Source organism: Elephas maximus, chromosome 9, assembly GCF_024166365.1.
Source record: "Elephas maximus indicus isolate mEleMax1 chromosome 9, mEleMax1 primary haplotype, whole genome shotgun sequence".
In the NCBI taxonomy this organism is placed as follows: Eukaryota; Metazoa; Chordata; class Mammalia; order Proboscidea; family Elephantidae; genus Elephas; species Elephas maximus.
This window is the reverse complement of record NC_064827.1, coordinates 70,337,198-70,353,966: the sequence shown is the minus strand read 5'-3', so window position 1 is coordinate 70,353,966 and position 16,769 is coordinate 70,337,198. Positions and strand designations below refer to the sequence as shown.

At 42.5% G+C, this 16,769-nt stretch overlaps 1 protein-coding gene across 3 annotated transcripts in view; it reads left to right on the top strand.

Annotated features, from left to right (window-relative positions):
- The window catches only part of CDK5RAP2 (CDK5 regulatory subunit associated protein 2), a 228,257-nt gene that overhangs the window by 131,832 nt on the left and 79,656 nt on the right, over positions 1-16,769 (top strand). For all 3 annotated transcript variants that reach the window (XM_049897012.1, XM_049897010.1, XM_049897011.1), the window contains 2 exons: positions 2,513-2,608; positions 5,645-5,832. In XM_049897012.1, the coding sequence (XP_049752969.1) occupies positions 2,513-2,608; positions 5,645-5,832 (284 nt within the window). The remainder of the gene's footprint in view (positions 1-2,512; positions 2,609-5,644; positions 5,833-16,769) is intronic.

Sequence of the window (16,769 nt, the reverse complement as noted above, 5' to 3'; positions counted from 1 at the left end):
AGTTTTGTCTGTACTAGACCTTCATATAAATGGAATCATATAGTATGTATTCTTTTGTATAAAACTCTTTTCACTCAGCTTTATGTTTTTGAGATTCATTCATGTTGTTGCATGAATCAGTAGTTTGTTTTTACTGCAAATAATATTTCATTGTATGAAGATAACACAATTTGTTTATCCGTACTCCTGTTGATGGGCATTTGAGTTACTTCCAGTTTTTGGTTATTATGTTAAAACTGATATGAGCATTCATGCACAAGTCATTGTGTGGACATATGTTTTTATCGTTCTTGGTAAATACTTAGGAATGGAATTCCTGGGTCATAGGATAATTTTATAAGCAATTGCCAGTATGTTTTCCAGAAGAGTTTCCCATTTTATACTCTCACCTTGTTTCATAGTCATTGTTGATCTACATCACTTGAGAAAATTTTAATACTGAGGGGAAGAAGCCCGTAGAAAGATAGGGTCCCTCACATGCTTGTAAACTTCGATGCCTTAGTAAATATATTTACACATATCTAGTCTGTTTACTAGTCTGCTGGTGGCTTGTGTGTTGCCATGATGGTGGAATCTCTGCCACTGGTATTTCAAAGATAGGTAGTCCCTGACTTATGGCAGGTATACATTCCAACGACTCCATTGTAAGTCAGCTCTGATGTTAGTCGAATACCTCTTTCTTATACTTTTCATAGCCAGCTATACGGCGGTGTTTTGAATAGCAAATCATAACATTGAACATCTGAGAATGATACCATCAACAAATTCCATGCTGCAGCATTGTATGTAGTACATATTACTAATGGTAAGATATATATATATAAAAAAAAAGATGGTTGTAAATGCAATCTGTTGTAACTCTAAACGTTTTAAGTCAGGGACTACCTGTACTAGCAGGGCCACCCATGGTGTCAGGTTTCAGCAGAACTTCCAGACTAAGACAGACTAGGAAGAAAGGCCTGGTGATCTATTTCTGAAAATTACCAAATCAAAATCCTATGGATTACAACAGAATACTGTCCGATACAGTGCTGGAAAATGAACCCCCTAGGTTGGAAGGCACTCAAAATACAGTGGCCACAACAATGGACTTGAGTATACCGACAGTCTTGAAGTGGCACAGGACTGGGCAATGTTTTGTTCTGTAGAACATGCATTCATCAATGGCAAATGACAGCTATACTAACATTCAAGCATTAGACAGTTGTTTAATGCTTGAACGTTAGCATAGTAAGATCTGGTTTTTGATCCTCAGTTCTGATTGATCCGAATTGCAGATTTGGATATGGTTAGGTTGAATGTGTTCTGATTCTGGGATGCTTCTATAAAACTGACTTTCTGAAGTCCGTTTGCTTTGTTTTAGGTTTTTCTCCTTTGAAAACATGCCCCACAAGTGACCCAGCACTGTTTGTGATTTTAGCACCTTTGATCAGATGAGGTTTGATATATTTTTGAAACAGCTTTGACTGACTCAGGCTTTACTCCCTTAGGATGGCCACCTTTCCTCTCATTTTTTTACTTGGTTGATCCAAGTGGCCCTTGACTAGAAATTTCACTCTCCCAGAGAGCTGAGATCCTGCTTTCTTGAGAACTTTGTACTGTCTGTTCTTTAAAATGCAGAGTACGGACGCTTTGGGATTTGCACTTCTTTAAAGGACTTGGAACTTCTGCAGTCTTTGTAAATCACTGTCCTTCATTTCCAAAAGTATAAAGCTGTCATCACAGAAGCTTGATACTCATTAGTGATGAGGACTTTTTGTCAACAAAATGACAGTGTTGTTGGGACTGTCCATCTGAGATGTCTGACAGTCAGAAAAGAGGTTTATGCGCTGTGCTAAATAGGAGATGTTGTTGTTTGGTGCTCTTGAGTCGGTTCCAACTCATAGTGACCCTGTGTACCACAGAACGAAACACTGCTGGTCCTGCGCCATCCTTACAATCGTTATGCTTGAGCCCATTGTTGCAGCCACTGTGTCACTCCATCTCGTTGAGCGTTTTCCTCTCTTCCGCTGACTCTGTACTTTACCAAGCATAATAGGAGAAGTGATGCATAAATTGGGCACAACATAAATTTCATTTATTGCTTTCTCACTATTTGATATTTTTAATTCCATCAATGCTATTTTAAAAAATCTTGTTACTTTTATATAATCTGAAAGTGAGTTTAGCATAGGCAGCAGCACTGTTGTCAGTATATTCGATTTAAAACAGTTCAGGTAAGGCCATGCAAAGGGCAGGGACAAAATGGCTTTGGCTGTTTCTTGAGGAATTTGTCCGTAAATTATCTTGATCCCAGGTAGCTGTCTATGATTTGCCTGAATTAACAGTTCTAACTTTGGTTAATTTTTATTTCATGGCTTTGGCCTTTTGTTTTTTTTTCTGCCTCTTTTTTTGTTTGTTGTTTTGCTTTGCATTAAAAAAAAAAAAAAAAGACATCACTGACTTATTCATACTTATTCATCTTGCACACTTTTTTGGGTTGCGTTTTCACACCATTTCACGTTCCATGTAGCTTCTGGCTAGCAAGGAGGATGAGGATGTGATCAAAATTGGAGAGGATGACAAGAATAATTTCCTGAGTGACCAGCATTTGGAGCAGAGTGATGAGGTAGGAACATGGCAATTAATTCCTCATTCTGCCCACCCCAAGCCCATGCTTTCTCCCAGTCTTGAATGAATCCGATGTGTTATCCATTCATTCTGCCTGTATTGAATGCCTGCTGTGTGCTAGTGAAGAGCAAAAAGACTAGGTCCCTTCTCCTGAAAGTTACAAACTTAGAGAGCTAGTCGTAAAAGTTGACAGCAAACATATAGTCGCAAATTGTGATAAATACTGTAAAGAAAATAACAAATGTGGTTGTGGGGGGGATAATAGGCATCTGATGTTGGGCATGGAGAGATCTTTAGAGATCTAATCCAACCCATTCATTTTATGCACTGGAAACTACGGCATAGCGGATGAGGGGAGATGATTTACCCAGGACATAGAACCCTTGTCTCTGGACTGCTGTGAAGTCCCAGATGGTTTTGATCGCAGTATAAGGAGCCAGTGATGGAACTAGACTTCCCTTCTCAAGGTCTTCTGCAATCTTCTGATCTGGAACCCAGCTCAGTGACATCTGGGCAGCGTGAGAACCTGCCCCCATCCACGCAGAACCCTCATCTAATTACATTGGTACAGAACATTTGGAGCAAATGTTTTCCAATGTTGAATGAACCCCAAAGACTAGGATCTGGTGGGAGATAGGAAGCTACAGATTTGACATCTTTAGCCTTCAAGGTGTTCAATTTCATGGAGTCATGAATAGGAGACCATTAAAATCTAGATAGTTTTGGATGTCAAAGCAGGTAAGTAAGTATTTGGAGTCTTGAGTTTGAGTTTTGGCTTTGCCACCACTATCTCTGTGACGAGGGCAAGTTACTTAAACTCCCAGCCTGAGTTTTCTCCATCAGTGGGGATAATATTTCCTTGTTAGGATTGTCGTGATATTTAAATAGAAAGCCGTATAATAAGTACTCAGTAAATGATAGCAATTACAATTACTATTTTTATTATTATACTCTGGACTTTTCCTTCTTTGAAGATTGCTTATTTGATAGATTTAAAAACTAGATTGGTGGCAAACAAGACCCTATAAATAACAGCTCATTTGTGTGGGTCTTGTGTCCCATTTAAAAATCTTAATCATCTTGCAAGTGTGGAGAGAGTAGTGATGGCTAGTGCGTATATCACCAGCAGTAATGAAGTCAAGAGGAGTTATTTATAGACTGGTGGAGGAAATTTACAGCTTTGGAAAGGGGAGAAAGAGTGCTAATTGCAGCACCTCAGGACATGCCCAGCACAGGCTTTAACTAGACACATCCTTGGTTCCACTCCTGTGGGACCCTCAGTGGCTCAGGAAGGTGGATTAATAAATAACATCTCCCTGGGAATTAGGAACTCTCCACCTTTCTAATGAAACAAATCAAAGTCATGTTAATTAGTATGTGTCTGTAAAGAATAAGTCTGCTTCCTGATTTCATAACATGGAGGAACCTGAAAGGCATTATGCTGAGCGAAATTAGTCAGAGGCAAAAGGACAAATATTGTATAAGACCACTATTATAAGATCTTGAGAAATAGTAAAAACTGAGAAGTACACATACTTTTGTGGTTACGAAGAGGGGAGGGAGGGAGGGAGGGAGAGAGAGGGTATTTTATTGATTAATCAGTAGATAAGAACTGCTTTAGGTGAAGGGAAAGACAACACTCAATACATGGAAGGTCAGCTCAATTGGACTGGACCAAAAGCAAAGAAGTTTCCGGGATAAAATGAATGCTTCAAAGGTCAGCGGAGCAAGGGCGGGGGTCTGGGGACCATGGTTTGAGGGGACTTCTAAGTCAATTGGCAAAATAATTCTATTATGAAATCATTCTGCATCCCACTTTGAAATGTGGCGTCTGGGGTCTTAAATGCTAACAAGCGGCCATCTAAGATGCATCAATTGGTCTCAACCCATCTGGAGCAAAGGAAAATGAAGAACACCAAGGTCACACGACAACTAGAGCCCAAGAGACAGAAAGGGCCACATGAACCAGAGACCTACATCATCCTGAGACCAGAAGAACTAGTTGGTGCCCGGCCACAATCGATGACTGCCCTGACAGGGAGCACAACAGAGAACTCCTGAGGGAGCAGGAGATCAGTGGGATGCAGACCCCAAATTCTCATAAAAAGACCATACTTAATTGTCTGAGACTAGAGGAATCCCGGTGGCCATGGTCCCCAGACCTTCTGTTGGCCCAGGACAGGAACCATCCCCGAAGACAACTCATCAGACATGAAAGGGACTGGTCAGTGGGTGGGAGAGAGATGCTGATGAAGAGTGAGCTAATTATATCAGGTGGACACTTGAGATTGTGTTGGCATCTCTTGTCTGGAGGGGGGATGGGAAGATAGAGAGGGAAGCAGGCAAAATTGTCACGAAAGGAGAGACTGAAAGGGCTGACTCAAGAGGGGGAGAGCAAGTGGGAGTACAGAGTGAGATGTATATAAACTTATATGTGACAGACTGATTGGATTTGTAAACGTTCACTTGAAGCTTAATAAAAGTTAATAAAAAAAAAAAGAATAAGTCTGCTTCCTGATATGTAAGAAGAAGGGCGAATTATAAGAAGTATATAATAAATGTCCACATAAAGCATTATTAATGACATGTTTCCTTACCTGTCTTGGGAAGAATTTACAAGGGTTATGGGGTAGGGAAATGCACAGGCCTTGTGCACCTATAGTGAGTAAGGCACTGTGCCAGGCACTTACTGTGAGTCAGCCATCTCATCTCATTCTCATAACCACCTCAGGAGGTGGCATTACCATGCCCATTTTATAGATGAGGAAACTGAGCATTAGGAGAAGTGATGTAAACATCTTTCTGCTCCTTCCAGAACATCTCCCTGCCTTTGTGACTGTGTGGACCTGTGTGCCTGTGTCCGTCTCTCTTCTCCCTCCTCCTTTCATTTCCTTGGTCTCTTTATCTCTGACTCCGTGTCTCTAGCTCCCTCACACCTGTTATTCACTCTCTGTCTCCATCCTTTCTGTCCTTTCCATGAGCCCCCTCAGCCCCTCCCTTATTCCATTGTTTGACCAAATACATTTATTTGCAGATTGTGGAGGACTGTTCCAAAGGAGGCTGCAAAAATGGATACTTACGGCACACAGATTCCACTATTTTAGACTATGATGGAGCCTGCAAACCTGGCCGCCCTGGAGACCAGAGTCTGGAAGAAGGCGAGCTCATGAACCTGCTTGCCCCTTTCTTTAACGAGAAGGCCAGGTTGTTACTAGACTCCAGGTACACATGGGGCATCGCTTTGTCTTTCCAGTTTGAGAGGAGGACAAACTCATTTTGCTAAATTGATTTAGATGGTGGTGCTGTGTAATTTACCTGAGAGAGCTCCTGAAATGACTTGGAAGGAATCTTGCCAGTCATGAGGTTAAATAATTAGGCTGCATGCTAGTGGGTGTGAGGGAACTTCAGCAAAAGCTCACACAAGCCCATTAAAGAGAGGATTTGAAAGAAAGCTTTCCTTGAGAATTATTCCTGGGGTCCCAGGAAGGGCTTTCTGACCATCAGCCCTACTGAATTCTCTATCAGTTTCTGCAACACCTTGAAAAATATCATTGTAGTTGTGCCTCTCCTGTTTTATGTTGGGCTTGAACTAAAATTCTTTTCTCCTTATATCTGCTGAGAGTCATTCCTGCATGAGGAAATAATACAGGCTGTTTTCCTTAAAACAAAACAGGAGAAACATTCAGTATATTTGTATTTTTTTTTTTTTTTAAATCAATCCCTTTCCTTTAGGAGCAATTTGCCCCCCTTTCACATTCTTTCTGGCCTATCATAACCAGCTTTGGAGTCAGAATGAATGACATGTACCTCCATCTCTCTGTGCCTCAGTTTCTCTGACCATTTCTTAGTTGCTGTAAGGATTAAGAAAAAATAATTTTTATAAAAGTGGCTGGCCCACGGTGTGTGTCCAGTAAAGGTTTTCGGTTCTCTTCCAGTACAGATGGAGAAATGGAACTGGTGACTCCTACCCAAGACCTCTTGGCAAAGCCCTAGTATTTCTTGTCTCATTAGTGGGCTAAGCCCAGTAGACATTTCTCCAGCTAAGAAAAGGATTGAAGCATTCCGTTGGTGAACTCAGTGAGGCTAACCCGTCTCCAGTCCCTGGCGTCTGTCTAACATTGTTGTGGTCTTGAGTCCTTTTGGGGACTCTCGCTGGTCAAGGTGAAGGTACCTTATTCCATCCTACTGGATGGGTAAGTTGCATCAGTTACTCCTGGGCCTAGCTACTCTGGCTTGGGGAACATGCCCAGTGGCTATTACGGTTTGTCATAATAGGGTATTAGGTGACCATAGTCGAAGCTTGAGGAATTCAGGATTCCCTAAACATGAGGGTCCCATCCTATACATCAGAGTTTAAAAATGTACCCATCTCTGGGGACCACGCAGGAATGTACTTGGGTGAAGTGAGCCAGGAAAAAGTACAGTGGGCTTGGATGGCAGTGTGATGGATGAATTGGGGTAGGTGTGCTCCCCTCAGGTGGGCAGCAGCTTTTTAGCTCCAACTGATTGCTCTCATGCGAGTACAGGGGCTCAGATCTTTCAGACTCTCATGTCAGTAGAAGCCCAAAATGTATATTCTAAATCTCTTGATGTTTAAGAATTTAGACCTAATTATATTTCTTAAGAAAGCACCATGTGAGCCAACGTTCTGCAGGCCAGCTTTGACATTTGCTATTCAGTTACCTGTTCTCTCCCCAGCACCCGTTGGAGGTTTCTGTTCCATAGACTCCCAGGCCATTGTTGACCAGGACCAGTGTTAGAAAAGTCTTCCTAATGCTAGCCTGCATCTGCTGCCCTAACCTTGGTCTTTGTGCAGGTTTTATTCACTGTACACCACTGAACCCCATGGGAGCAGAGCCATGAAAGCCACCCTGGCCAGGTCTGCTGAAGGCTTAACTAGGGCCCGCACCCCCTCCAACACACACACTCTATGTCAGGCCCCAGGTGCTTCACGTGCTGTGTCTCATTTTACCCTCTCACGTGCTTTGCACGCTGCTGGTGGTGATCTCCTTTTTTACAAACATGGAAGCTGATATTTGGGGAGGTGACAGTCTTTTACTAGCAAGTGGTAGAGCCATTGGAGAATTTTCCGGCGAAGTCTTTAAAAAGTTTTTTTTTCTCCTTGATGTAATCAGGTTTCTGATTGGGCAGGGAAACACCAGTCTTCTGCCTAGGAATCCCCTCTAGGTGGTAGGTGTTTTGGGTGCACTGAAAAAAGCAGAGTTTTAGAGTCAGAAAGACCTGGGCTCCAGTCCAACTGTGCCATCTTGGTTTTTTCATCTGTAAAATGGGGGTGATACTACTTATCAGCCCTTAGGGATCTTGTGAAGATTAAATGAAATAATGGATATAGAGACCCAGGCCAATATTAAGTGGGGCTTTGGTGATATTACTGCTTAAATTCTGTTGTTGTTGTTGTTAGGTGCCATCGAGTCGGTTCCGACTCATAGCGACCCTGTGCACAACAGAATGAAACACTGCCCGGTCTTGTGCCATCCTTACAATTGTTGCTATGCTTGAGCTCATGGTTGCGGCCACTGTGTCAATCCACCTCGTTGAGGGTCTTCCTCTTTTCCTCTGACCCTGTACTCTGCCAAGCATGATGTCCTTCTCCAGGGACTGATCCCTCCTGACAACATGTCCAAAGTATGTAAGACGCAGTCTCGCCATGCTTGCCTCTAAGGAGCATTCTGGCCGCACTTCTTCCAAGACAGATTTATTTGTTCTTTGGGCAGTCCGTGGTATATTCAATATTCTTCGCCAGCATCACAATTCAAAGGCGTCAACTCTTCTTCGGTCTTCCTTATTCATTGTCCAGCTTTCACATGCATATGATGCGATGGAAAATACCGTGGCTTGGGTCAGGCACACATTAGTCTTGAGGGTGACGTCTTTGCTCTTCCACACTTTGAAGAGGTCCTTTGCAGCAGATTTGCCCAGTGCATTGCGTCTTTTGATTTCTCGACTGCTGCTTCCATGGGTGTTGATTGTGGATCCAAGTAAAATGAAATCCTTGACAACTTCAATCTTTTCTCCATTTATCATGATGTTGCTCATTGGTCCAGTTGCAAGGATTTTTGTTTTCTTTATGTTGAGGTGTAATCCATACTGAAGGCTGTGGTCTTTGATCTTCTTTAGTAAATGCTTCAAGTCCTCTTCACTTTCAGCAAGCAAGGTTGTGTCATCTGCATAATGCAGGTTGTTAATGAGTCTTCCTCCAATCCTGATGCCCCTTTCTTCTTCATATAGTCCAGCTTCTCATATTATTTGTTTAGCATACAGATTAAATAGGTATGGTGAAAGAATACAACCCTGCTGCACACCCTTCCTGACTTTAAACCGATCAGTATCCCCTTGTTCTGTCCGAACAGCTGCCTCTTGATCCATGTAAAGGCTCCTCATGAGCACAATTAAGTGTTCTGGAATTCCTGTTCTTCGCAATGTTATCCATAGTTTGTTATGATCCACACGGTCGAACGCCTTTGCATAGTCAATAAAACACAGGTAAACATCCTTCTGGTATTCTCTGCGTTCAGCCAGGATCCATCTGACATCAGCAGTGATATCCCTGGTTCCACGTCCTCTTCTGAAACCAGCCTGAATTTCTGGCAGTTCCCTGCTGATATACTGCTGCAGCTGTTTTTTTTTTTTTTTTTTTTTAATAACTTTTATTAAGCTTCAAGTGAACGTTTACAAATCCAATCAGTCTGTCACATATAAGTTTACATACATCTCACTCCCTACTCCCACTTACTCTCCCCCTCTTGAGTCAGCCCTTTCAGTCTCTCCTTTCTTGACAATTTTGCCTGCTTCCCTCTCTCTCTATCCTCCCATCCCCCCTCCAGACAAGAGTTGCCAACACAATTTCAAGTGTCCACGTGATATAAATAGCTCACTCTTCATCAGCGTCTCTCCCCCACCTGCTGACCAGTCCCTTTCATTTCTGATGAGTTGTCTTCGGGGATGGTTCCTGTCCTGTGTCAACAGAAGGTCTGGGGAGCATGGCCGCCGGGATTCCTCTGCTGCAGCTGTTTTTGAATGATCTTCAGCAAAATTTTGCTTGTGTGTGATATTAATCATATTGTTCTATAATTCCCACATTCGGTTGGATCAGCTTTCTTGGGAATAGGGATAAATATGGATCTCTTCCAGTCATTTGGCCAGGAAGCTGTCTTCCATATTTCTTGGCATAGACGAGTGTCTATCAGTTTGTCGTACTGTGGGGGCTTGTGTGTTGCTGTGATGCTGGAAGCTATGCCACCAGTATTCAGATACCACCAGGGTCACCCATGGAGGACAGGTTTCAGCTGAGCTTCCAGACTAAGACAGACTAGGAAGAAGGACCCGGCAGTCTACTTCTGAAAAGAATTAGCCAATGAAAACATTATGAATGGCAGTGGAACATTGTCTGATATAGTGCTGGGAGATGAGCCCCCCAGGTTGGAAGGCACTCAAAAGATGACTGGGGAAGAGCTGCCTCTTCAAAGTAGAGTCGACCTTAATGACGTGGATAAAGTAAAGCTTCCAAGACCTTCATTTGCTGATGTGGTATGACTCAAAATGAGAAGAAACAGTTTAAATTCTGCCCTGCCCGTTACCCTACTGCTTCCCACTAACCCCAGGTAAGATTCATGATATATGCAAGGGACAACAGCTAGCTAGTGAATCGTGTCTCTGTATTCATTGCTGATAATCCCAGTGCAGAGCTCTGATAGAGCAAGGTTGGAAGATTCAGCTTAGCCTTTGGGCTTCCCCTCAGCCTTTGAGTTCCTCCCACCTTCTAGTCATCCACTTTATGACCTAAGGGACTAGTAAAGTAGCTAGGCTCAGGAGTAACTGATTCAACTTACCCATCCACTAGGATGGAATAAGGTGCCTTAGCCTAATTAGTTGTCTTGCCCTTGACCAAGCAGAGCAACTCCTACCTTGAAGGCAGGGTGAAAAGGGTCAGAGCAGGGTCCAGCCTTGCTTGTGGAGAATGGGCCAGACACATTCCTTGCTCTCCTGTGGCATTCACCACGGGCTAGATTCTCTGCTCTCTCTGCATGCTTTCAAATCATTTGGCCCCTACTGCCTGCAGTACATAGTTTAGGATTTTACCACCTAATTTTTTTTGTCTTTTCAGCTAAAACTAGGTGTGAATTTGAAAGCTAAAAAATTGCAACAACTCAAAAGGGGAGCCCTGTGGGGGGTATATAATTATTTAAGGAGGAAAAAAAGAGGGCTAATACAATCTTGAGCTCCAATAGAATTAGGACAACTCCTAGGAAACCTGAGACTGCCCTTCTGGGCATGGTCAGAACACTATTAGAGAATGAGGGACAGGTAAGCTTCCACCAGGCTGGCAGGGATCCAAGAAGAGAAACAGACAAAGGGATTCAACGTGTTTAGGAGAGAAGACTTTGCAAGTGCTTTGAGGTAGGTTCCTCGTCGTAGAGGACCTAGACCTGTGGGAGTTCTATCCAGAAACCCAGGGTCCTCTTTGATTCTCTCCTTCATCTCCCAGATTTAAGGTGCCTCTAAGTCCTGACCATTCTGCCTCCTAAATAACACTTGAATCCATCTACTTTTCTTTATCGCCAGCGCCCCATCCCCAGTCCTAGCTTTCCCCAGGATTACTGCAGTAGCCTCCTAACCAATCCCCTGTAGCCGCCCTTGCCCCTTCCAACCTGTTCTTCACATTGCTTCCAGAATGATCAGAGCCTTGGTGGCGCAGTGGTTAAGCATTCAGCCTCTATTTGGAAACCCATGGGGCAGCTCTGCTCTGCCCTGTAGGGTCACTGTGAGTCAGAATTGACTCGATGGCAATGGGTTTGGTTTGGTTTTCCAGAATGATTACTTGAAAGTGTCATGTGTCTACCTAAAACCCCTCAGAGACTCTCTGCTTTCTAAGGATCAAAATCCGACTATGTGATCTGGTAGCCCTCTCCTCAGCTCTAGTCACACCATTCTTGCCTTGCTTTGTGTGTTTTGGCCACACTGCACTTCTTTCAGTTCCTAGACGGGCCCAATGCCTTCTCGTTTCAGGTTAGGTACTCATGTTACGTGCTGTCTCAGGTCATATTTAAATTGATTATCACTAATTTAAATTATCACTTTACATTGCCCAGCATGAGACTATTTTGCAACTTTCCTCCTCTGTCTACTCTTACCCCTCCCTCCCTGGCTAATGACCTTGCTGTATACATCACTGAGAAAACAGACGCAATCACATTCAAATGACATTTTTTTCCCACAAATGCTACCAGTTTATTTTTCTCTGTAACCCACAAATTCTGTCTTCTGTTGAAGTGAAAGAAGTGCCCCTGCTCCTATCCAAGGCCGACTCCTCTTCCGTACTGACTTCATATCCTCCCACAGCTCTCTTTCTGCATCATTTTTCCTGTCACCGAGTCATTTCCGTAAGCCTTAAGACATGTCTTAATATCAACCATTTGGGAAAAGTGCCCCCCAACCCCATCTCACAGTTTTTCCAGCCACTTGCCCCATTTATTTATCCCCATTCAATGCATAGTTTCACAAAAGAAATGTCTCTTTATCCCATTCCAGGTGCTTTCATACTCTTCCTTCTACTTACCAAACCCCAAACTCATTGCTGTTGAGTTGATTCTGACTCATAGTGACTGTATAGGACAGAGTAGAACTGCCCCATAAGGTTTCCAAGGAGTAGCTGGTGGATTCCAACTGCCAACCTTTTGGTTAGCAGCCAAGCTTTTAACCATTAACCCACCAGGGCTCCTGACTTATCAAGGTCAGGGGCAATTTCCAGGTTGCCAAATCCAGTGGTCAGCATCTTGGCCTTCTAACACCCTCTGGCTGCTCTTTCTTTTGCCTTCTGTTCACTGCCTGTCTTAGTTATCTTAGTGCTACTATAACAGAAATACCGTAAGTGGATGGCTTTAACAAAGAGAAGTTTATTCTCCCATAGTATAGTAGGCTAGAAGTCCAAATTCAGGGCATCAGTTCTAGGGGAAGGCTTTCTCTCTCTGTTGGCTTTGGCGGAGGGTCCTTGTCATCAATCTCCCCTTGGTCTAGGAGCTTTTCCTTGTAGGAACACTGGGTCCAAAGAACGCATTCTTCTCTCGGCGTTGCTTTCGTGGTGATACGAGGTCCCCTTGTCTCTCTGCTTGCTTCTCTTTTTTATATCACAAAAGAGAGTGCCTTAAGATACAATCCAATCTTGTAGATTGAGTCTAATTAATGTAACTGCCGCTAATCCTACCTTATTAACATCCTAGAGGTAGGATTTACAAAACAGGAAAATCATATCAGATGACAGACTGGTGGACAGTCACACAATACTGGGAATCCTGGCCCAGCCAAACAGATACCACACATGTTTGGGGGACACAATTCAGTCTTTGACACTGCCCTCTCCCTGGTTTTTCCTTCTACCTCAGTGGCCTCTCCACCTTAGCCTCATTTGCTGGATCCTCTTCCTCTGTCAGATGTTGAACATTGGAATGTACCAGAGCTGTGTAATCAGCCCCTTTCTTTTCTCTTTCCCTTCATTCTCCCATGGCTTCAGAGTAGGCTTAAGTGCCTTCTAAATTTATACCCACAGCCCTGACCTCTCTCCAGATCGTACAGTTAGCTGTCTACTTGACATCTCACCAGGATGTCTAATAGACACCTCAGAGTTAATCTGTCCAAAACTTAACTCCCTGTTCCTTTCTGCTTACTCTGCACTCTTTTACATGTCAGCGACACTGCTTTCTAATTGATGTGGCTGAAAATCTTGGAGTTAGTCCTTTTTTGGCACATTTCTTCAATCCCCATGGCAGCCATCAGCAAATCCTATTTACTCCACCTCCAAAGTATATCCATAATTCAACCACTTCACACCTCCACCACTAACTACCCTCTTCATCCATCACCTCTTGCCTGCACTCCTCTACCAGCAGTCTTTTGCTTATCAATCAGCTTCCATTTTTGCCCCTCTACAGTCCATTCTCTACAGAGCAGCCAGAATCACCTTTTTAAAACATAGATCAGATCATGTGTCTTCCATACTTAAAAGGCTTCTTCAGTGGATTTCCATTGCTCTTAGAGTAAAATCAGAACTTCATGACCTGGCCCCTACCTAGTTCTCTGCCTTCATCACCTACCATGCTTGTTCACTGGACTTCATCCACACTGACCACTTTGTTTTTCAAACATCCAAGCTTGTTCTTACTTCAAGGCCTTTTCAGGAGCTGTTCCCTCTACCTGGAATGCTCTTTTCCTTGATGTTCACGTGATTGGCAGTGTCGTAGCTCAGAAATCAGCTTCACAGAGAGTCTTTCATGACTACTATATCTAAAGGAAATCCTTGTTTCTGTACTTTGTCCAGGACTTTTTTCCTTTAAATTCATAGTACTTATCACTACCTTAGATTGTTTTATTTAGTTATATGTATACGTACGTATGTATGTATGTAAGATATGTCATACCTGCCTTCTTAATGAACTGTAAGCTCCGTGAGGGCAGGGACTCCCTCTTTCTTCATCAGCATGTATTCCAGTAACCTTCATGTCGCATGGGACATTATTGTCAAGCATCAGTAAATACTCGAATGAATAGGTGAATTATTAAAAATTCAACCTTATGGCAGAAGCTAAGTTTAGAAAAGTGGAAAGAGCACTTTCTTTGGAGTCAGAAAGGTCTGTATTCCAATCTTTGCTCAGCCACTTTGCTAGGAAATTTTGAATCTTTATGAGCCCTTTTTTTGAAACTGTGAAACGAGTCCCCATCTCATAGTCTTATTGTGAGGATTAAATGTGTTCAGTGAATTTAAACAATCTGCCACATGGTGAGTGCTTAGTAAATGTCAGTTCCTTTTCCCTTACACCTGCCTGGCAAAGATGCTCGGGAAGGGTACATAAACAGTGTTTGGGCCTCTGACAAGACCCTCGGACTGACCATTAAAAAGGTCCTGATTACGATGACAGCTTAATGAATCCATTGTTCAGATCTCTAGCAAAGTTACACTTGGAATGTTTTATTTAAGAGCACCAGCACTTTAGTATACTATAATGGCTTCTCTCACTAGCCATTATAAAGCTTTTTCCTGGATTTTATTGTGTGTTGCTTGGTGGTGAGTAATCGTGCTCCTTTGGCTAGCTGAATAACAGTTATCATTATTTTTAATCGATATTAAGGGAAGAAAAGGAAAGGAAAATTAAGTTTAACAGCTCCTGATGCTTGAAATACCAGAAGTATTTTTAAAGTCTGGGTTTAATATAATTTCAGATGGTTTGTGTAGTCTAGATGATACCATATTACACCTACCCACCTGTTGCTATCGAGTTGATTCCGACTGATAGTGACCCTGTAGGACAGAGTAGAACTACCCCATAGAGTTTCCAAGGCTGTAGTCTTTACAAAAGCAGACTGCCACATCTTTCTTCTGTAGAGTGGCTGCTGGGTTCAAACCGATGACTTTTTGATTAGCAGCCAAGTGCTTAACCACTGTGCCACCATGGCTCCTGTTCCACATTAAAAATGAATAATGTATCTTAAAATTTTTATTGTTTACCCTATTTCAGTGTTCTGTAACTATTTAATTTGCATTGAATTGACCCTTTATCTGAGCTAGATGATAGTGATCCAGATACGAATAAGGCCTTATCCCTGCCCTCATCGAGTTTGTTGTTAGGAGTTGGTTCAGACTCATGGTGATCCTATGTACAACAGAACAAAACACTGCCCAGTCCTGTGCCATCCTCACCACTGTTGTTGTGCTTGAGCCCATTGTTTGTAGCCACTGTGTCTGTCCATCTTGTTGAGGGTCTTCCTTTTTTTTTCGCTGACCCTCTGTTTTACCAAACATGATGCCCTTTTTCAGGGACTGATCTCTCCTGATAATATATCCAAAGTATGTGAGACAAAGTCTTGCCATCCTTGCTTCTAAGGAGCATTTTGGGTGTATTTCTTCCAAGACAGATTTCTTCGTTCTTTTGGCAGACCTTGGCATATTCAGTATTCTTTGTAGCACCATAATTCAAAGGCATCAATTTTTCTTCAGTCTTCCTTATTCATTATCCAACTTTAACATGCATATGAGGCAATTGAAAATACCATGGCTTGGGTTGGGTGCACCTTAGTCCTCAAAGTGATATCTTTACTTTTAACGCTTTAAAGAAGTATTTTGCAACAGATTTGCCCAGTGCAATGCATCATTTGATTTCCATGTGCATTGATTGTGGATCCAAGTAAATTGAAATCCTGGACAACTTCAGTCTTTTCTCTGTTAATCATGATGTTGCTTATTGGTCCAGTTGTGAGGATTTTCGTTTTCTTTATGTTGAGGCATAATGCATACCAAAGGCTGTGGTCTTTGATCTTCATCAGTAAGTGCTTCAAGTCCTCTTCACTTTCAGCAAGCAAGGTTGTGTCATCATCGTATCACAGGTTGTTAATGAGTCTTCCTCCAGTCTTGATGGCACGTTCTTCATCATATAGTCCAGCTTCTCAATTTATTTGCTCAGCATATGGATTGAATAAGTATGGTGAGAGGATAAACCCTGATGCACACCTTTCCTGATTTTAAACCATGCAGTATCCTCTTGTTCTATTTGAATGACTGCCTCTTGGTCTATGTACACTTTCTTCATGAGCACCATTAAGTATTCCAGAATTCCTGTTCTTCAAAATGTTATCCATAATTTATGATCCACATAGTTGAATGCCTTTACATAGTCAACATAGGTAAACACCTTTGTGGTATTCTCTGCTTTCAACCAAGATCCAGCTGAGATCAGCAATGATATTCCTCGTTCCAGGTCCTCTTCTGAATCTGGCTTGAATTTCTGGCAGTTCCTGTCTATGTACTGTTGCAACTGCTTTTGAATGATTTTCAGAAAAATTTTACTCATTTGTGAAATTAACGAGATTGATAATTTCCATGTTCTGTTGGATCACCTTTCTTTGGGAGGAGCACAAGTAGTCAATGGGTCAGGTAGCTGTCTTCCAGATTTCTTGGCATAGACGAATGAGCACCTCAGCGCTGTATCTGTTTGTTGAAACATCTCAATTGGTATTCTGTCAATTCCTGGAGCCTTATTTTTCACCAGTGCATTGAGTGCGGCTTAGAGTTCTTCCTTTCGTACCGTCGGTTCTTGATCATATGTTATCTTCCGAAATGGTTCAATGCCCACCAGTTCTTTTTGGTACGGTGA